The following is a 23,449-nucleotide window of genomic DNA, read 5'->3' on the forward strand; positions in this document are numbered from 1 at the left end:
GGAACAAAGGGTTGTGCATTTAATTTTTTAATTGGTTTCAGTAATTTTGGTATACAAATATATTTAAGTAACTTTTATAACTCTTACCTTCCCAAAGTATCTTTAAAAGCGACTTCAAAGCCAGGTGTGATGACCTGTTTTAGGCAATCAGTATGATGTGAATTCTTATGAGTTGATGTTTCATGAAGCATATGGAGTTATAGAGGATGAAGAACATATAAAATTTTAACTTAATGATCTTTAATAATGTGTGAATTCAAAGTCAGAGTGGAAGATGTCTAGGCAAGGATCAGCAGGAAGATCTAAAAAGGAACTATTTTCCCCCCAAGAGAACTCATGTGGTAACAGTAGTAATTATCGTTATTGAAGGCGGTGCTTTTTAAATCAAGTAATTTATGGAAACTAAAATATGCAAAGGAAGCAATTATTTCCCCCAAAATAAATTTAAGCATTTTATACCAGTTTTGTTTCTTCTTTTTCTTTTATTCCTACAATGGAGATTTGTAAGTCTTTATTTTGATTGTGTATAATTTGAATTTTCAAGAAATGTATTTGATATGGAGTAACCTTCAAGCTTATATGACCAAGGAATCCTTTAAAAATGAGACACAGATGTACATTTCCCATAAAGAGAGGAGTGTGGGGAAAACCCAGTTTTAGAAACACTGGTGTATAATGGGTTTTAGAAAAATATATTTATAGAAAGCAAGAATGATCTTGTTTCTTATCTTTGCAATTGATTATTTAAAACATGCAGAAGCCTGATTTAAAAAAAAAATTGACAGGATAGATGGGAGATTGCCAGTATATGTGATTTTAGTATAATTCACTAAAGAATGATAAGTATTAGACCACTTGCTGTGCAACCTTTAAAGAAAAGCTTTTAATCAATCAATAAGTGTTCCCAAGGATTAAATGTAATGCTGACCTCATTGACGTAATTTCTGTATTATCTAGATGTATGGAAATAGGACAAAAACGTTGGTATATACTTAAAATTGTTAGTTTGTAAAGAGTATAAAAAAGATAATCAAATAAGCATATCAATGTATTGTGTTTAGTAGACTTAGTCTTAGAACTAAGAATGCATACTAGCCCTAGCTGGTTTCACTCAGTGAATAGGGTGTTGGTATGTGGACTGAAGGGCCTTGGTTTCAATTCTGGTCAAGGGCACATGCTCCGGTTTCCGGCAGAATCCCCAATGCGGGGTATGCAGGAGGCAGCTGATCAGTGGTTCTCTCTCATCATTGATGCTTCAGTCTCTCCTCTCCCTTTCAATCTAAAATCAATAAGTGTGTGTGTGTGTGTGTGTGTGTGTGTGTGTGTGTGTGTGTGAAATAATTTATTTTAAAAATAATGCATAATAATATGGGCCTTCTAGTCCACAAGTAAACACTTTAGAATGGTAGAAATGAGGGGGAGGAAAGAGGAGGGGGATAGGAGAGGAAAGAACGAAGGGAGGGGGGAAAGAAAGCTCTGAAATATTTGGTGAGATTTGTTTTAATTGTGTACAATAATAACAGTTTATTTTTCTAAGGAATCCTTTAAAAATGAGACCAAATTGTATTCCAAGTTGTAGGCCTCTATGCCTCCTTTGAGTTCTCATTTTGAACCCCAGGTTATGTGCATCTGACATCTCAAGGGGCTTCATTATGCAGTAATCATATGTTTCTCTCTCTCTCTCTCTCTCTCTCTCTCTCTCTCTCTCTCTCTCTCTCTCTCTCTCTCTCTTTCTCTTTCTCTCCTCTCTCCCTCCCTCCCTCCCTCTCTCCCTTTCTCTCACTCCCTCCTTCCCTTTAGCTGTGAGGAGTTTTTGGCTTATCCTGTATGATGTTTTTTTTAAAAAATGATTTATTCATCGACATTGAATGAGGGAATTTTAGACAAAATATTTCATGCAATCGCACAGAAGACATTTAAATACCTGACAATTCTATGTTGAAATTCCCACAGAGTTTTAATAAAACTGGAACTGAAAATTATCTTTCTACATTGGATATTGCAATGTTCCAGGTATTTTTGCCTAACCTCCTTCTTCACTCAGTCATGGCGATCTGTTTGCCCCCTTAGCATTTGTGAATTGACTGCTAGGTGTGTAATATATGTTATGATGGGCATATTTAGAATTTCCTTGGTAGTTTTCTAATTGAACTTGTAAAAATGCACACACACACACACACACACACACACACACACACACACACACACACCTGGAGGCAGCCTTACCATGTGAAAACCCAGCTTCTCTCAGTTGCCCATTAGGGCTGCCTCGGTTCTTTGCTTGCCAGCATCTGGACTGAGGCTGAGCTGTGACTTGGGCGAAACACATAAGCTCTATCTGACTAATGGCTGCTCGCTTTATTAGAGCTAAGCGCATGGCTGTTCATGTCACAAGGATGATGAAAGATGCTTTTGTCTTTGATCTCAATATGTCCTTGAGATTTTTGAATTACATGAGATTTCAGTCCGTGTTTGACTCCAACTAGTATCTATATAGAAATGCCTTCCAAAGAACATCAAATATTGTACCAAAGAATTAATACTTCATTGTTGAATTCTTATTTCTTTTTAAGGCCTGGTGGGGGGCAGGTGCCAGGCGGAGGAGTCAATGGGGGAAAAAGTGACATCTGTAATACTTTCAGCAATGAAGATGAATAAATAAAAAAAAGATTAAAATGTTACTTAAACTACCAGTAAAGGACAGAATCACAAAACATAACAATACTATACTGTCAATACTTCCCCTGCTATAACTGAAATATTTATGTTCTAATCATAGGAAAGAATAGCACTTTTTTTTTTTTTTTTTTTAGGAAAGCTGTGAAAAAATGTTATATAGAAACCATGTACTTAACCATATCTAAACAAGACGGTTTTAATTCATAGTTTTTAAAAACATGTAAAAGAGCCCAATTATATTATTCCATCCTGATAAAAACCTCAAAATGAGGTATATTAACATTGTAGCATTGATTCAAATGTAATGCCATTTCCTCATTATTACATTTACACTGGGAAACAGATGTGGCAAGGTTTACCAGGAATGGGAAGTGTTTATATATACAATAAGTGCTGGGAATAAGAAGCTCAGTTAGAAAGAGCAAAATTTACCCACCATTTCTTAAAAAAGAAATGGATGCTTTTATTTATCTGCGCCTTATTTTGAGAATTCAGTGATGAATATTATATTTGAAGATATTAGAATAAACATCCCAATGCAGGTCAGTGTATAGGGTGAGTTGGCAACAAAACAATATTCTTTCAGTATCTCTCAGGATGAGAAATATGCTGGATCAAAACATTACTTAGCTGAATCAAGAATTTTTCATATTTGAAAGTTTACTTATCAAGTCATTATCCACCAAAATGTTGCTTATAATTGTACTTCCAGAAAGGAAACCACATTTTATACTAGCCACATATGGCTCTTTTTGCCAGTACTATCAACACAAAATTTGTTTGAGATGCTGTATTGAAATTGAAAGATATATTTGATAAACTACAGTTCTGCTTAGAATGGGTTTCCCCCCTCAGTCAGATATTTACTTTGCAAGAAATATACATGGTTAATAAGTATGATAATTTAGAGTAAATGTGATTTTAAAGCTGGTGATAGACTAGAATTAGTGAATTAAACGAGATGATTTTAATTCATGATTTTTAAAAACATGTGAGAAAGGCCAATAGCTCCAGGCTGTCACTCTTATATTATGTTAGTGGTGCCTCAATCATATTGTACTCCTTGTCATCAGAAACATTTGTTGAGAGCCTATGATGTGAGAAAAGATTGAGAATTAGGATAGACTATACAGATGATAAATATATAGATACATAGATACGTTGATACATATATGATAGTTTGATAGTTCCTCTATTCCATAGAATTTTAATCTACTTAGGAAAAGAGGTCACATCTTGAAAGGTAGGTAGTAATAATAATAGGTGACCTAAGCTAAGTGTCCAGTGAGTGATCAACGTCGGAAATTTTGCAGGCTGGAGTAGTAATTCCTTGATATTTGAAGTGACTGAAGGGCAGAATTTAAAATGAACATTCCAGCCGAAACCAGTTTGGCTCAATGGATAGAGCGTCAGCTTGGGAACTGAAGAGACCCGGGTTCGATTCCGGTCAAGGGCATGTACTTTAGTTGCGGGCATATCCCCAGTAGGGGGTGTGCAAGAGGCAGCTGATCGATGTCTCTCTCTCATTGATGTTTCTAGCTCTCCATCTCTCTCCCTTCCTCTCTGTACAAAATCAATAAAATATATTTTAAAAAATAAAATAAAATGAACATTCCCATCAGAGTAGTATTTGAAAGAGCACAGGAAAGAAACTGAAAAGCAGGATTTCCCCTCCTGTAACTGAAATATTTGAGTTCTAATCATAGGAAAGAATAACACTTTTTTTTTAGGAAAGCTGTGAAAAATGTTATATAGAAACCATGTACTTAAACATTTCTTCTGAGTAGGTTAAGAATTATGTGGGGGTTTTTAAATAGCTATTTCTTTATATCTATCAGGCTGCATTTGGTAGATTTTCACTTTAACTTTTTAAAGAGGCTGCCTATTTCCTATGATGCTCCTTGTCTTTCTTTTAACTAGCATATTCTTTCTAAATGAATAATGTTGAATTAGTCTATTATTCAACATAGACTAATGTTGAATAATATTATTTATTCAACATTAATAAATAATGTTGAACTTTTTCAACATTATTTATTATGTTGAAATAATAAATAACATATGACATAGTCAAATAAAAATAAAAACAATGTATATAGTGGTATCCCTTTTAAGGCAGAAAAATTTCCTGACCTGGTTTGTGATTGTTCTTAGCAGAAATAAAGCTTTAAGTATAGTTGTAGGTATATTTAAATCAAATCAAAATCACAGCAATATTGACTGCAAACTGAAATTAGTATTTTTCTGTAGCAGATTAAACTTTAGAAACAGGATATTGCTGGGTGGTTGAAAGCAATAAGACCAATCCCTTGGGACAGGTATTAAAAGATGTATGTAGCCCCAGCTGATTTGGCTCAGTGGATAGAGCATTGGCCTGTAGCCTTAAGGGTTCCAGGTTCTATTCCAGTCAAAGGCATGTACCTTGGTTGTGGGCTCGATCCCCAGCAGAGGGCATGCAGAAGGCAGCAGGTCCATGTTTCTTTGTCATTGATGTTTTTAACTCTTTATTCCTCTCCCTTCCTCTCTGTAAAAATCAATAAAATATATATTATTCTATGATTCTTGGCAACCAATTAGAAAAATTATTACTTATCACATAGTAGCTAATACGGGTAAATATCTATCCCCATCAGCAAAAAATGCTAAACTTTATTTATATTATTGCCTCCACTGAAATGAACATTTCCTCCTAAAGCATAAAACAACAACTAAACAAATAACCTTAAAATTCTTACAATGCCTTGATTTCCATAATGATATTTGAATGATCCAAATTTGTACAAACCTGTTATTTCTGTTATTTATGTCAAATAAGAAAATAAATTATCTGCAAAGTATTAGCTACCCAAGTATCGCTTATTCATAGCTGCCTTAAATTTTTTCACTCACTAAATAGAAATACTATTTTTTTCATAACTTCTCTAAAAATAGAGGTTCCCATTTTATCAATACACTGTTTCCAGTGTAAAATTATTTTTAAACATTAGCCAAATATCTTTGTACTTTCCATTTCCCATTGAAAATGACTGCTTGCTATTTTACTTATTTTCCAGTGCTCTGAATTGAGTCACCTTTTATAAAGGGATATTTTTCTTTCATAAAACAAAATTCATTTTACTCTTTACAATCAGAAAGGCCACATGCCATATTTATCTTAGTAACCTTCTATTCTTTGGTGCTTTTCAGTTTCGTTTTTTTCTTTTTCTTTTTCTCTACTGGGAATAAGCATTGGCACACGTTGGAGCATTTGGAGAAAGCTCTGACCTCCTCACATCATGTTAGCCTTTAATTATGAAACCCTGGGTTCCTTGAAATACTTAACAAGATCTCTCTCTTTCAGGTTCTCCCTATAGAGACAAAATCACCATTGCGATTCTCCAGCTGCAAGAGGAAGGCAAGCTGCACATGATGAAGGAGAAGTGGTGGCGGGGCAATGGCTGCCCGGAGGAGGAGAGCAAAGAGGCCAGCGCCCTGGGGGTGCAGAACATCGGCGGCATCTTCATTGTCCTGGCCGCGGGCCTGGTGCTCTCCGTGTTTGTGGCCGTGGGAGAGTTTTTATACAAATCCAAAAAAAACGCTCAATTGGAAAAGGTAAATGTCACCTTTTTACAATTTAAAATGATTGTTGTTATAATAAAAGAAACTATTTTTTATCTTTCCAACCAAGGGTAGTGCTTAGAAGTGTGACTCTTAATTGTCTTCTGCCATTCATTTATTACCAAGGTTCCCAGAGAGGACGCATGATCACCTTCGTGATTTTTAATTTAAATGCAGTATGTTTAATTGAGCTAGCTTTGGGGCGAGTGACTATTTCTCCTCTCTTGAAGCCTGGAAAAATGAAAAAAAAAAAAGAGAGAACTGCTTGGAGTTTGAGCCCTTAGACTAGTGGAGGAATATAATTAAGGATGGAGGCAAAAATCAGAAGCTATAATAATGAAGGAGAAATACTTCTCTGCAATTAAAATGTGTTGTGAGATGCAATGCTGATTATACAGTTTTAAGACAGAGAGTAAATGAAATATTTCTTTGTAAAATTTTAATTGAAAAAAATCTTAATTTGCATGTGGAAATTACAATGAACTTTTTAAAATTATTGAATGTGTGAAAATATTGTGGGACTTTTTTGGCATTGTTATTTTTAATGAGCCCTTATTTCCTTGCAGCGTCTTTTGAAGAATATATATAAACATCAAAAATATTGAAATTATTGCACTTTTTCTTAGGGTTTTAAAACATTTGGTGTTTTTAATGTATAAATATCTGTATATTCTAATCTTGAATAGTTTGCAAATTTCATTCAGATTATGTATTTCCAGTGCTATAATTTTTTTAGTTCTATAAATATAAGGAAGAATGTTTATTTTTTAAAAATCTCTCTTTTAGATAGATGGTACAAAACAATTTTTGTTCTGAACATGTAACAATGCTTTAACATTTTTAAATTTTCTACACTTTATTTGTATCTAAACATATCTTCTTTTTAATTAAGAAAAAACAAAACATTTTTGGGGTTTAACTAGTTAACCCTGCATAAGAGTGAGACCATATTTGAAAAGTATATGAACTTTTTAAATAAAGATGAAGAGTAGAAACATGATATTTAAAAACATCATACATGAATAAGGGCAAATATATTCTACTAATATTCTTTGAAGCACTTACATCCTTAAAACTAATTTTTAAAAAGAAAAACATTTTCTTACATTGCTGTGTCTTTAATAATTTATGTTGCAATTATCCTTTCTAAAATAAAATTTTTTGATACAGCATTTTAACATTTTCACTTGACTATAGTACTTAACTTTTAGAAAAAATGTTTCTATAAATGAGTAATTTGATGGGTAACCAGATCAAATTTTTTAAAAAACAGCACAACTTATTTTTTTACAACATTCAAGATGGCTATGTGCTGACTTGGCTAAATCAAATATTTGTTGCTCTAGTGGGACTTACAATAAAATCTAAGAACACATTATATATTATAATCTTTTTTATGGTGTCAAAATGAGTTTTGAAATCAAATCCAAAAAGTAATCAAAGACAAATAGATTAACTCATCAATTTTGATTTATATTATAATTTCTCAATAGATGTGATATTTGATTAGTTGATGCTTAAAATAAGTCCAAAATAATGAAGAAATTTGGTTTTTCTAGTTGGAACCTCAAACTAGTCATATATCATGATTTTCTTTCGTGTATAGCTCATTATTAAAATAAAACTAAGGAATGAATCTCTTGGTAGTATGTGGTATTCTATTGTCCTTGTTTCTTTGTGTCCTATACTTGTTTCCTTGTGTTCCTCTGTGTTCATGATTTACCTAGATCATGTCATTATGCACAATCTAGTAAAAGAACAATATGCAAATTAAGCATCACTCTGCGACAAAATGGCAGTCCCCATAGCCACAAGATGGTGGGGCCGAGTCCCCTCACCCCTGCTGCTGGAGTGTCTGGGCCTGTCTGCCTGAGGGGACAGATCCAGCCTTCCTGCTCCACCAGTGCTGCAGCGTCTGGGCCCCTCAGCCCCTCATGGACCAGAGGGCGAGCAGACAGAGCCAGGACAGGCTTGTGGGAACCAAGCAGCGAGGCTGGATCTGCTGCAGGAGGAGGCAGATCCATCCTTCCTGCTCCACCGGAGCTGCAGAGTCTGGGCCCGTCAGCCCCGCAGGGGTTCGCACAGACCAAGTGGCAAAGCTGGATCTGGACCCAGACATGGCAGACAGAGCCCAGACAGCAGGGCTTGGGGGCTTCTTTCGCAGGGTCCAGCAGACAGAGCCCAGACAGCAGGGCTTGTGTGCTTCCTTAGTAAGGTGGTGGCGGGAACACCCCAGGCCCCACAGACAGAGCCAGGACAACAGGGCATGGGGACTTCCTTAGTGGGTTGGTGTCGGGAAAGCTCCCAGGCCTGGCAGACAGAGCACACTACAGGGCATTGGGGCTTCCTTAGCATGGTGCATGGCAAGGCAGGCAGAGAGCAGGTCATGAGGGCTTCATCTCCATGGCTGTAGCAAAACCCTCAGAGAACCATGGAAGTGGGCCTGAGCCATCAGTAGGACATCCCCTGAGAGTTCCTGGATTGTAAAGGGTGCAGATTGACCTGAGGGCCCTCCATGCACAAATTTCATGCACTGGGTTTCTAGTTGCTTTATAAACATTCTGCTTAAAAACAGAAGAGTGGATGTAGAGATTTAATTCTGTAAAATACTTTTTTTATTATTATCCTACTAGAGGCCCAGTGCAAAAAATTCGTGCACAGGGGCATGTCCCTCAGCCTGACCTGCACCCTCTCCAATCCAGGAGCCCTCAGGAGATGTTCTACTGATGGCATAGGCCCACTCCCCATGGTTCTCTGCTCTCTGCAGGCCCTGCCTGCTCCACACCATGATGACTGTCAAGCAGGCTGTGCTAGGAGCTGCCTGCAGGCCGCACTTACCTGTTCCCAGGTCACGATGGCAATGGCCAAGCAGGCTGTGCTGGTAGCTGTCTCCTCCCTGCTGTCAGTTTCCACAGAGGTGGTGAAGTTAATTTGCATACTCGCTCCTGATTGACTGGTGGATGTTGTGGAGTGGTGGTCAATTTGCATATTTCTCTTTTATTAGTATAGATATAATAAAAACCTAATATGCTAAGTTTCTGGTCAGCCAGTCAGCTGTTCAACCAATCAAAGCATAATATGCTAATTGTATGCTTGCTAAGGCCACTCAATTGCTCACTATGATGTGCACTGACCACCAGGGGGCAAATGCTCCAACCAGTAGGTTAGCTTGCTGTGGGGGTCCTGCCGATCAGGACTGAGCAAGATGGGCTGAACACACCCTGGAGACCCTCCCATGACCCTTTCCCGCTGGCCAACCTCCTGCCTCCCTCCCTGGCCCTAATCGTGGGGTCCCTCCACCTGGCCTGGGACCCCTTGGGGGATGTTGGAGAGCTGGTTTCAGCCCAATCCCACAGGCCAGGCCAAGGGACCCTACTGGTGCATGAATTTGTGCATTGGGCCTCTAGTTAGAAATAATGAATTTGGTTGAATTTTAACATATCAACCAGCTCTCATGAATTTCTATGCACCTGTATGGCCTTATTAAAAGTTATTAAAAGGAATGTACTTTTTTTTTTTTTTTTAACTGAACCAGATAAAACATTACATTGAAAAGAAAATAATACAAAAGAAACAACTGTTTTGATAATACATAAGCATTATGTATCACACTCCCCAATGCTTTCACACATGTCTCCTCCTGGCTTCCGTATTGAAAGTCAAACTCCCTAGCTTAGCATACACTTCAGGATATGTCTCCATTGTAGTTTTACCTTTTCCTTCCCCGCAGCTGACACTTTTTTCTCTAGGTGCACTAACATACTTTCTATTCTCCAACGTCATCAATTTTTTCAAATCCTCTTCCATTTGACTTGAGCAATGCTGTGTATTTTTATACCTAGCTTATTTCAGGTACTATCATCATTCCAAAAACATATTCTCCCTTTTGAGAAAGTTGGGAAGGTATTTCTGACATTTCAAACCGCATCCATCAACAAGCCGAGGTACCTTATCTCTGTGAGGCCTATGCATATCTCCATTCTCCCTTAGTGTGTTATTTTATTGCACGTCATACTTGTAGGTTTCTGTGTGTGAGTGCATCTCTGCCAACTGGACTCTTAGTTCCTGTAGGAAAATGACCCAATTTTCTGGTTTGTACTCTAAGGAAACAAGTAGTGCCTGTCGGCATAAGATCTATCTATCTATCTATCATCATCTGTCTATTATCGCATTAATCTTTCTTTCTATTTACTTGAATTAATAATGAAGCTGATTCCAGTGACCTATTTAAAAAAAAAAGTACAATAAAGAATAAAAATGAACTGTTTTTATATAATTCAAATAATTAGGTTTAGCAAATAAATAATTATAGTTTTATTAGAGTGACCCATATTTTTATTGTGATAAATTAGGTTATTGGACTCAATTTTCTTCATTTTTTTTTGAAAAAAAAATTTACTCATTTGGGCTAAATAGTTTAATACCTTACTTAATTTATCAGAGTTAGTCAGAAAATATTTCTATATTTTATTATAAGTTATGCTTGATGGTATATAGAAATCCATAGTTTATTTACACTTATAATTGTGCCTAAAATCTAGTTTCTTAAATTAAAAATATGGTAAACATTTATGGAACTATTCCTTTGCTCTAATAGTTATTTATTGAGAGCCAAGAATGCAATGGATTATGCTTTGCATATTTAAAGTAAGCAAGGATTTATCATTTAGCTCCAAAGTGTTTTGCTATCTATTTTCTCTTCTCATTCTCCATTTTCTTTCTTTTTTCTTCAGTCTATAATATTCTAGTACTTTTAAAAGACAAATATTTTTTTTCATCTAAGTAAATTGGCAGATATAATATGCACAGAGTCTAGTTGAATATGAACATTATGGAAGTTGATGACCATAACTTTTCATATTTCCAAGTTGTTTGATAATTAAGAACCATATATGAATACATCATTTAAAAATGAGGACAGGTTAAAACTGAATACAATGGGATAAGAACACATATGTAATACCTTAATCAATAAAGAAGGGGGAATATGAATATAGAAGATAATGCTGAAAGAGATAGTCCTTAAAATTTTCAAAAACTCTAAATTGAATCCCTTTCAGATAACCACAAGATGGTGCCTTCCAATTTTTATAGTACATAAAGGTTTTGATTTCGATGCAGATATTAATGCCACAGTGATACCTTGATTTTTATTTATTTAAACTTTTAAAATAAATACATATTTATTTTTTTCTGAAGTGTCAATTGACCATTTGGAAAGATACTCAAAAAGTCTTCCTTTTCTCAAGTGTCTGAAAAAAATAACTATGTATCATGTGCATTTTTTATTGATTGTCTTTTTTCAATATTCTTTTGCTGATTTTAAAAACATTACTAGTTAAGGTTCATTTAGTAAGAAATCCAAGAATCAGCTGTACATCTGAAGCAGTTATTAGTCCATTTCAAGTTGCATTTATTTGAAGGTCCTGATTCTTCCTTCTAACTAAAGAAAGCAACCTAATATGCAAACTTTGTTTTCTCTGGTATTATATATGATAATATATTGGTTTTGTAAGCATGAATTAAAAATAATTGTAATAATTTGAATTTTTATAAGAATATTTTATAAATAATTATGGTTTTAATTTGCTTAAAATTACTATTTCTTAAATATTCTAATGTGTCCTTTTTAAAAAGGTATGCATAATTCTGCCTTCTTTTGATTTCCAGCAACAGTAATATAACATACATTTTAACCTTTTGTTTTTGTCTGATTTGTGTACAGATATTTTTCCCATGTAACTGAAAATAGGTTAGCCTATACAAATTGTTTCCATTGAACACATTAAACACAATCTCTGAGTTTCTTGGACATAAACTAAAACTTAACAGAAATATTCATTTTCTTATTACTTACATTTAAACAAAGTGTAGTGAGTATATCTGGGAAATAAAAATATAAGTTATTGCTCAGATATTGAACTTGTAACTTATGTGTCCTGTATTGGACACATATAGTTATTCTAACTTGCCTCTAAAATGACTTATGTGTATATTAAGAACTACTGAATATTTATGTTTATCAGTATATACCGCATTTTCTGGCGTATAAGACAAATTTTACAGTTAAAACATAGGTTTAGGCCTATATTTGCTGTATAAGACTACCCCCCACTTCCGAGGCAACACCAGTTATTTTTTTGATAGACTGCCTCTCTGACTCTGGCCAATCCAAGCAGGCTTTTTATGCATGCAAATTATACATGTTCTGTACCTGAAGCTACACTGTGTTCTAGTAAGTGGGGGGTAGTCTTATACAGCGAATATAGGCCTAAACCTATGTTTTAACTGTAAAATTAGGGGGTCGTTTTATACGCCGGAAAATATGGTAGTCCATTTTAGTCAATATCGTTATTTTTTTATTATAGAGCACTGGTAAAATAAATCCAGAATATTTCTAAATAATGGTAAATTTCCAGTCACTGAAAGTTCAAAAACATTTTTGAGGGCACATAGAATATTCTTCAGTCTATAATTGAATAACAAATGTAAAAAGCATAGAAGGACAAATGAATGAAACAGTGCAATTGTGGAATTTTATGGAGAAATTAGAATGGTTTAATTTAAATCTGGGATCCTGGGTGAAAGTTTATTCACACGGGAAACATTTTTCAAAGTTGGCTGAATTTGTATTTCATGGAACCAGAAGAATGAAAACAGATTGTTCACTGATGCTTATACATAAATTGCTTTCAGAAAGTTGAAATATTAGTTCTAACAGGAGCAATTTTTGTAAAAAAGCCATTTATTGAATAAGATATAGGAATGCAAACACTGCTATAAATCATTGTAAAGAATTATAAAGTGCCAAATAAATCTTCAATAATGTAAAATTTATCTATAGAGCATGTTGCTATTCAGATGTTAAAAGATGTAAATAAGCTTTGGATAAATAGTCCATTTTGTATTCTTTTATGTTACTGCTATTCTCTGCAAGCAGATCATCTTTCAATTTCCATTATGGAAATTCCATATGAGGGATAAGTGGATGGCTTTTAAAAATGTTTTTATATGTAAATATAAAATCACACTTTAAAATGAGATGCCAATCTTTGTTTTACTCTATAAACTACTTTAATGTTGGCAAAAGGATCTTTGTCATTTCTTCAAATGACTATAAATGATGTGTTAAAATTAAAATTGTAGCTTGACAGGTAATAATTTTACTTCCTTATTTTTATAAACCACTTTAGAGCTTTTAGAGTATAATATTTTCTTGGGTATGAAGTGATCATGACAACTGTGTAAATATCCATATTGTTCAGATGAGGATAAGTATTTCCCAAGGTCAAAGATACCTCATCTAACACTACTTATGCTATATCACATTCACAAAATCAAGAGTGAATACTTAATTATTTCTCTTAATAGTTTTTCTTTCTGAAGCTACATTGATAAAATGTGTGGAGTAGCAGTGTGATTTAGGTAAACAGATTGTAGGCTTTGGTCATAAGCATAGTTATTTCACTTTTTTATTCTTTAGGGTGAATTTTGAAATGAAACAGACTTGGAATCATTTCTCAACTTTACGTAGCCTTGTCTTTTAAAATAAATAAACTACAAATATGCCATAAATTAAATGTTTTAATAATTAAGATAAGTAATTTATATAGGTAGGTTTTTTTGCATGTGTCTTACAGCTATTGTTATATTTATTATTATTTACAAAATGGATACATTTAACTTGCGAGGCCTTCAGAAAAGAGAGCTCTCCTGCAATTAAGCATTAGTTAAATTGGATGTTATATATATATATATATTATTGAAAATTTGTATCATTATGACTACCAGCAAGAATGTGATGATTAACATTGCTTTTTCTTAAAATGCATTTCATAGCTGTATTGACTAAAGTGGTGTTGAAACTTGACTGAACTTATTTATTGATTTTTCCAGCTTAAGTAGGGGACATGTACAAATGTATAATGATGCCTCATTTTTCTCTGTCTCATTATATTTGCAAAAAGCATATCAAGATATTTGGTGACTGTTTCTGTAAGAGTCAAGGTTTCTGAGAATATTTTAATCTTTAGTTATGTTTATTATTGTAAAATTCAGGCAACAGCGTGGATGCTTTATCATTTTATTAATTAAAGGGGGGGAATCACATATTCTTTGTGTCCCTTAATTTTTTCTCTGATTTATTGTTTAGCATTCAAAACATTAAAGTTATTAAGAACAGACTCCAGGTAAAAGGCTCAGCTAAAATACAGCTCACTGTTAATGAGGCAGGCTAATATAATGAAGCATCAATAGAGTGGAAGTCAAGGAAACGGCGCTCCTCATTTAGCTTTGATATCAGTTATGTGCATAACCTTAGGTAGATATCTTGACTTCTTGAGTTTTAGTTTCTTTACCTGTAAAGTTCCAATGATTAAGCAATAGAATCATTAAAGAACTTACATATAAAGTCTTGTCTGACTGCTGCACAGCTAGTCTATATAATGTAAGTTTTTCAGAAAGATGGCTGCTATAAAACTGAATATCAAGGTCAAAGTTGCTATATATAAAATTTTTTGACATGAATGTTTGAACTAGTCATTTTTCATCTCTCATTGCTTCACTATTGCATTTATACAGCCCCAGGTCCATTCGTTATTTTGATGTATAGCATTAGCTATTTGATATTCTTAGAAGACTGCCAATTAAAAAGTATAAGTCTAAAGCAAGGGTCACATTAAATTTCATGTATTTTATTCATTAAATATACCAATATTACATAAAACACTGCATTATATATGCTTTTCATCTCATTTTCATGGTTCAGTTATTATATAATGTGAGATCATTTTATGCAGAATTTTGATATTTCTTTATTACATGTGGTGTGGAATTCTTGGGCAAATGGCCTACAGAAATTAATTGGAAAAGTGTCTAAAAATGGATTAGATATCTTTAATCAGTAACATATATATATTATCTTTTTAACATATTTTATTGATTTCAGAGCAGAAGGGAGAGAGAGAGAGAGAGAGAGAGAAAAAGAGAGAGAGAGAGAGAGAGAGAGAGAAACATCAATGATGAGAGAATCGTTGATCAGCTGCCTCCTGCATATCTCCCACTGGGGATCCACCTGGCAACCCTGGCACATGCCCTGACCTGGAATTGAACAGTTCATATGTCAACACTCTGGTTCATAGGTCAACGCTAAACCACTGAGCCATGTTGACCGGTCATTAATATATAATTTAAACAACAAAGACAAAATCAGTTTGGTTGACATGTGGTAGTCGATATTCAAACACTGAGCTGCACAGTCTGAGAGAAACAGCTTGAAGATGTCTTGATAAAGCTTTAAGTAGGAACTGGATGCAAAAATGGGTAATGTTTTTCTAAATGAGTATCAAAATACTATGTATTGATAGTTAATTTTAAACTATTATATCAAAATATAGGATAGTAAGATGTAAAATACAGTTCTGTCTTAAAAATATAAATATAGACTTGATAGTAGATAGTAGTTTATGATATTTTATGGCTATTTCTGCTGAAGCCGGTTTGGCTCAGTGGTAGAGCGTCGGTCTGCGGACTGAAAGGTCCCAGGTTCGATTCTGGTCAAGGGCATGTACATTGGTTGTGGGCACATCCCCAGTAGGGGGTGTGCAAGAGGCAGCTGGTCGATGTTTCTCTCTCATCGACGTTTCTAGCTCTCTATCTCTCTCCCTTCCTCTCTGTAAAAAAATCAATAAAATATATAAATATATATATTATGGCTATTTCTAATTTGGATGATAAATGAGTACATATATTCAACATGAAAATGATGAGTTTAAGTTTAAAAAATCAAACTGGTTGCTTTCCATCAGTGGCTGTTTTTCAAAATGACAGTGCTAAATATAAAGATCTTAACTTAAAAATGTAGTTTAAGTCAGTGTTCAATGTAGGGCATATTTACAACTACATCTCTAATATTTAAACAATGATGTGCTTCTCTAAGTGCTGTCACATCTATTGTCTTCTAAGCATACCTATAAATTATATAGTTACGTTATTAAGAATAAATTATTCTACAATATAACACCAATAATGACATTATTTAGAACAGTTATCTGCAGACTATGTGTTGTCTTATTATACCCAAAATAAAATTAGATAGCTTTCAAAACAAGCAATGCAAATATAGTCAAATTAAAACTTTTAAGGTTCCCAGACCTTCATTGTTTTAAGAATGAGAGATGTGTAAATATAGGTTGCCTCATTAATTACAGTGAATTTTATAATGACTTTTACTAACTTAAATGCGATTACATGCTAACAGCTCAAAGATGTAAATTTTCATTTTCAGGAATCTTCTATTTGGTTAGTGCCACCCTACCATCCAGACACTGTTTAGTAAATTTTGAAACTTACTAAAAGAGGTTTTTAATAATGGTTAGTATCCTTGTGCCTTTCTTTTTTCTTTTTGTAGTCTGTTATATTAATGTGGAGAAACATTTTTGTTATTGTTTTCACCCTGAAAATGTTACTTACTTAATGACACAATTTGTGCATTTCCATCCCTAAGAAGTGATTTGAAAAGCAAAATAGTTTTCTTTATTTTTCTCATCCTCTCCACCCCGCTTATGCTTTCTTCTTCCCTTCCTCCTGCTTCCTCTGCTTCTGTTTTTTCTCCTTTTCTCCCTCTTACTTCTTGATTACCATAACCCAAGAGACTTCTGTTAAGTGCCCTTGGGTTTTTCAAAACCTATTTCACAGTTTAATAAAAATACATTTAAAAATTCCAATCATTATATGAAGTAGGAAAGACAATTTGTCTCTATCAAATGATATTAGAACTTTAAAAATCAGACATAGTAATTTTTTTGAACATACAGCACAAGGAAATAACTATATTTCACAATCATCTCTACAATCTCAACTTTAGATTTTTGTATAAATCAATATGGAATTTGTATTCTAAAGCTTTAAAAAAAGAAAATAATATGTGTCTGCCCTACTGCCACAAGTAAACAGGACTTTATGACATTATTTAATTCACTATATTGATCCCAAACTCTTGCTCAAATGTAAAGGTTTTCATAGTTTTTGTGAAGGATTAGAAATAGTCTGTCACATGACTTTATTAGATAAAACTATTTTTACATATAGTTGCATTAGTACATTAAAAAAATGCTGGCAAAATTCAGCTGATTAACAGAAAAATTCACAAAACTGGTAAAATAGCATGTAATCAAGTCTACTGATTGATTGATTAAAATTTTTACTTTCTGATGGCTTTGTAAATAGATAAAGCCTAAAAATGATCATGGTCAAGTTATAGATTTACAGTTTTCAGAGTTTCTAAAATTGTAGCTATAAGTTGTTTAGTTAAATTTGTAACTATAATTTACTTAAGGTAATTTTAAATGATAAAAAATGAAATTTTCTTTTATCTTTTAAATTATAAAAGATAAAAGGTTCTAACTTTGGGGCCAGGCTTTTAACTACATTTTTATATTACTTAACATCATACATTTTATAGTACATGAAATTTCTTTTAAATAATTTTTTGTCTTTATTTGTGGTCTGACATTATATAAGGGTGCTAATACATTTTATTTCTTAACTTACTAGAAAAAAAATGTATAATTCCATTGTTGAATGAGATTTTATAAGATTTTTTCCCTAAGAAAATAAGTTGTTGAGATCACTCTATTTGTATAGAAAAAAATTAATTAATATTTCTACTCTATATATTTTTTAAACTAATATAATCAAACTGCCTAAAAACCAAGTTTGCCAAGTAGAGGGTGTTATAAATTATGTAACATTTGAGACATTTGTTACTTTTAAATGAAGGCTTGTTTCAAACAATTCAAAATTATTCACACCCTATAGTGTTTTTAAGTGTCATTGGCATCAAGTTGTGACCTCGTTACATTATCTAATCAATTCTTCTGTTAAATGTTTCAACAGAGAACCAAGATTAAGTTACCTCAAGACTATGTATTTCTTCCCCTTTTGGAGTCAGACTTTTCCATTTCTACAGTGTTGTCATCATCACCATCTTCATCATCATTGTCATCATGTTCTTAATAAGTACATCTCATAGTAGGTATAAAGCAACAAGAAACACTGTGTCCATATAATGGCTGTCAGATGCCCAAAATTTTTTAATGGAAATATAATTTATGGATTTCAGAAGTGCACAATTTAACATGATAAAAGAGCATAGCAGTAACTCTATTATTTAGTGGGGAATCATGTTTAGCAACATCATCCATTGTGAGTACTAATAAATTAATATTTTACTAATTTAATGTTATTAAACAAATTCCAAACTTTCACCTGATTAAATAGCTTGTATACATTGCATTTCAATAAGCTTCTAAAATGTTTTTAAGCAATTTAATTAGAAACATTAGTTAAATAAGAATTAAAGTATTAAGGTCATATGTAGCTATTCTTTTTTTTTAATATATTTTATTGATTTTTTACAGAGAGGAAGGGAGAGGGATAGAGAGTTAGAAACATCAATGAGAGAGAAACATCTATCAGCTGCCTTTTGCACACCCCCTAATGGGGATGTACCACATCCAAGGTACATGCCCTTGACCGGAATTGAACCTGGGACCTTTCAGTCTGCAGGCCAATGCTCTATCCATTGAGCCAAACCGGTTTCGGCAATATGTAGCTATTCTTAATTCAGTCAACATTTAAAGAGCAAGTACCATAATAACTTGATCTCTTACCATTCATTGAAAGGGATACAGAGAAGACTTAGAGGCCAGATGGGAAAATATTATAATGAGTTAAAAATAGTAGAGTGGCAAAACTAAATTGAGCGAAAATAATGAGTCTGGTGAAGTGGAAAATGATTACCTAATAAGTGGAAATTTGAGTAAGGGATACAATCGGATAGATGTGAAGGATGAAGGAATATGGCATGGTACCAGAGCAAAGAAGAACAAAGGAGAAAAACTTTGGAAGTCCAAGCAGAAAGGTTGTGTGTAGAGAGAAAAAGAAATGGAGGAGGAGCAGAAAGAGGGAAAACTGAATCACAGAATTCATGATTCTAAAAATAGGATCTTTGGATTCCACCTGTTCCTTGCCTGAGAAGATGCTATTAATAAATCATGTTTGAAAAATAGATTATGCTAATAATTATGAACCTTTGGGGAAGTAATATGCTAAAGATTTGGGAAGACTATTTAGGAAGCTATTCAGGAATCCTTAAAAGAAAAGTGATGAGATAGTCAGGAATGGACAAGAGGTACTAGGATCGAAAGTTTCAAACTTGGTTATCAGGATACCTTGCTGGAGTCTCCATTGTAAGCTGCAAAAAGTGACTTTCCTCTCTTTGAATCAATTTTCTCTGTTAGATAGAGGCCGACTTTAGTTGAAATGTTAGTTTGTCACAAAAGATTATGTGTGTGCAAAATATTAGAAACCTAAGGAACGTATGTAGTATTAAATATTTTTATTCTCTATTCTTTTGGAATTAGCTTAACTTGATAAACAGCAAAGAAACAAAACTTAAGTAAAAAAAAAAAATAAGTCCTCATATGCATATTTGATTAGGCTTATTTAGTTATGTTTTCATATCACTTTCTGGAATTGTGTTAATTTTTCATCCGTGTTCACATTTTTGGTTGTTTTCCACATTTTTAGTTTTCACGCAGAAAGAACATCAGTCTCAACCCATCTGAATTTCAACTACAATATATAACTGGTTTATGAATCTTATTTACATGTAACTAACATATGTATCTCAATTAGCTGGGGAGGGAGACTAATAAAATTTTGTTGCACAGATATGACTTTGTATTGGAATTTTGAGGAGCTTGTAATAATGAGCCCCATATATACTATTTTTTTCTAGCAAATCTATTGCTAATGGGATGAAAATTTAAAAATATTTATAGGGTCATTTTTTTCTGCATGGGATAAATTATTTATTGACTCTCAGTTATCAAGCTGACAATGACAAAAATGTTAATATATTTTCATGGATTTTTAATGTGCTACAATTTGTTATTTCATAAATTTGTTTGTAATCATCAGCAATAGTTTTATAAGCCTAATCAAAAAAAAGGTATAATGAGTACCAGAAGTTATTTTCCATATTTTTATGTCTTTGTCAGTGTTATATTTTTGTTCTGTTTTGAGATGGACAATGAAAAACAAATCTATGTTTAAAGAAAATTTTCATATCTCATATTGTGATCTAAAAAGTAGCACATTTCTTCTATTTTCAAATATCAAGATTGGATTTCTGGTTATTGATTTGTGTATATGTATTTATATTTAAATTTTAAGGTAGACAGATATGTTTTTATTCTAATTAATTTTACATCTATAAAGCTTTACATCTGCTTTATATGCATTCCAGTTGGTAGTTCATTTCACTATCAGGTGGAGATTTTCTTTAAACTAGTCCACTTTTATAAAATATTATTAATTATCATGTGTTGTCTATTAAAAGTGTGACAATTTGTTCTAACCTTCTTATTGAAATATTTCTAAACCTTCAAGGCTGGTTACGTTGAAAGTCTGTTGAGATTTATTTTAGTTTGTCTCTGCCCAGTGAGAGTTTATCTCTTTGGTAACATTGCGTTTTCTGTGTTGTTCTGTAGAGATCCTTCTGTAGCGCCATGGTGGAAGAACTGAGGATGTCCCTGAAGTGCCAGCGACGGTTAAAACACAAGCCACAGGCCCCGGTTATTGTGAAAACAGAAGAAGTCATCAACATGCACACATTTAACGACAGAAGGTTGCCAGGTAAAGAAACCATGGCATAAAGCTGGGAGGCCACACACCCAAGCACAAACTGTCGTCTTTTTTTTTTTTTTTTTCCAAACAATTTAGCGAGAATGTTTCCTGTGGAAATATGCAACCTGTGCAAAATAAAATGAGTTACCTCATGCCGCTGTGTCTATGAACTAGAGACTCTGTGATCTGAGCAGTTGCAGTGATCAGACTTGATTTACAAGCATCATGGACCAACCAAGTTACACGGGGTTATACTGTTTATCATGGGTTCCTCCCTTCTTCTGAGTGAATGTGACAGGCACATCTTGTGACTGGTTTCAAATGCAGTCCAGTAAGAAATTACAGGTTCTTTTTGAAGTCCAACTGTTGCCAGGAGATGGAATATCAATGCCCCAAAGGTAACCAGTAAAAATGTCAGTAAGAATAAAAATACTTGGAATCAGAAAAAAAAAAAAAAAAGAAAGAAAGAAAACAACAACAACAACAACCTGTAGCATGACAAGAAACAGTCCGGTCTTCTGAACACCCAGATAATAGAGGTGGTGATGTTATTAGCCCCCAACAACTCAGTTCAGTGATCATCTGAATAGACAATATGTGTTGATAGGATGTGAAAAAAAAATGTAACACACAACAAATCTGAATTTCATGGCAAGTGGAATATAAAACACATCTTCATCAGTGTTTTTCTTTCTTTTCTAAAAGTCTGTGTCACTGATTGAGATAGAGATGTCAATTACCAAGGCAATAATGGTTTTTGTTTTTTGTTTTTCTTAAATTCACCTGCAGGTGATTTGACATGTAACTCTACCGGATCCCTATCTAGCTACCTATCCTCACCCCACCCCGTCCCCCTTCCTCCAACCTCACACCAAGAATAAAAAGCAACAGTTGGTTCAGAGATTCTGAATTGAAAAGGATAGTATTTTGCAATCTTTGTCTTACGTTATAAAAGAGGAATGGGTATTGATAGTGATGTGGAAGGTGAAGCTTCCATTTTAACATTAAGATGTGTTCATCCAAACCCTAGTTCCTGCTATAAATGAACTTGATGGAGCCCGGGCAGACCTCGGTGAAAGGAAAAAGGGGACTGGTCATCTGTAGAAAAGGATGTGCGGAGAACTTTGAAGTGGACTGCATTTATCAATACAGTCACGGTGTTAAATGAACAAAATTCTTGAGCAGTTTTTTTTTCCAAAAAATGTTCAGGTTTATTTGTGGAAATGCAAGATTTCTATGAAAATAGTTTTTGTATGGAAATTTTTGTAATACTTTTTATCAACAAAATAAGAACACGTGTTCCTGTCAGGGGTGTTGATGTCAAGCATGAATGGTAGTGCGTGTGCACCACCAACGTTTGGTGAAAACTATTTTTATCAAGAAAAAAAAAGGAATCATAGAAGAGAAATATTTTCAAGTTAGATAATATAAAAGTTAGGTGCACTACCACCACTGCTTACCATGCCACACCCCTGGTTTCCATGAGGCTGATAACATACTGTAATGAACAATTGTGTGTAAAATGGTAAAAGACACAGACTTCTTGACAACATTGTGATAACAGTTGAGTGCACACAGTTTGCTGTTTGAATCCAATGCACAAAATTTAAAAAAATATCATTAAAATTATGTCCATTTTACGTTCAGCTTTGACTTTCATTTTTCTTTTGTACATATGAGTGAACGCACAACATCTTCATTGCATTGAGAGAAGTATACTTCCTGGATCTTCCTAGGGTCTTCAAGGATGGCCGCATCCCACCTACCTGGAGAAAAGAAGAGAAAAGGTTGGATGATGTGTAATTGTTAGGCTTAGGATAGCAGTTATAGAGGCAATAGTACTTCATCTTACCTCTTTTCTGAATGGTTATTAACTATGTGTATAGGTTATGTGAGGCTGTACAATGATTACTGATATTATATATTTGAAGTTGAACTGATGTCCAATTTAAGACCTCCTTGTTCATTGATAAGTCAATGTAACTCAGCAAAGGGAGAGGACATGATAGGCTCAATTTCAACCATTAGTAACAATGTGTATGGTTTAGATGTTATCATCTTAACAAACCTCTTTTATTTAAATCACAAGCTATAACATAATTTACTAAAATATCCATTATAACTAGAGCACCTAACCAAAAGAAAATTCTGTGATGTATTTTTTAAACTCCAAAAAGTTGCAAAACCGAATTGCTAACATCTAAATAAACTAAAAATTGAATGTCTAAGTGTTTTCAAAATTTTGAATGTTGGGGGCATTTTAAATTAAAATTTAGATTTTGATAATAATTTTGTCTCAAAATTTAGTTTTAGAGAGTTACACAATTCACTGCTAAAAATCTCAGCATTGTATTTTTAGTGGTAAATAAAGTAAAATAAAATTTCATAAAATGTTCAGATTTTGGAGAATATTAAGCTTTTTGTCAATCAGATACTAATCAGGCTTTAAAGCACTTTTTAGTTTTAATTCTTTATATATTGA

At 33.6% G+C, this 23,449-nt stretch overlaps 1 protein-coding gene across 3 annotated transcripts in view; it reads left to right on the forward strand.

Annotated features, from left to right (window-relative positions):
- Positions 1-22,666, forward strand: part of GRIK2 (glutamate ionotropic receptor kainate type subunit 2) — a 526,713-nt gene extending 504,047 nt beyond the window's left edge. For 2 of the 3 annotated variants that reach the window (XM_084889359.1, XM_084889361.1), the window contains exons 16-17: positions 6,020-6,270; positions 20,832-22,666. In XM_084889359.1, coding sequence (XP_084745485.1) covers positions 6,020-6,270; positions 20,832-20,996 — 416 coding nt within the window. In that variant the 3' untranslated portion in view covers positions 20,997-22,666. Of the gene's footprint in view, positions 1-6,019; positions 6,271-16,561; positions 16,648-20,831 lie in introns of all 3 variants that reach the window. The other variant, XM_084889360.1, reaches the window with a different exon arrangement.
- The last annotated feature ends 783 nt before the right edge of the window (positions 22,667-23,449 follow it).

Source organism: Pipistrellus hanaki (assembly GCF_964339955.1).
Source record: "Pipistrellus hanaki genome assembly, chromosome: 7".
Lineage (NCBI taxonomy): Eukaryota > Metazoa > Chordata > Mammalia > Chiroptera > Vespertilionidae > Pipistrellus > Pipistrellus hanaki.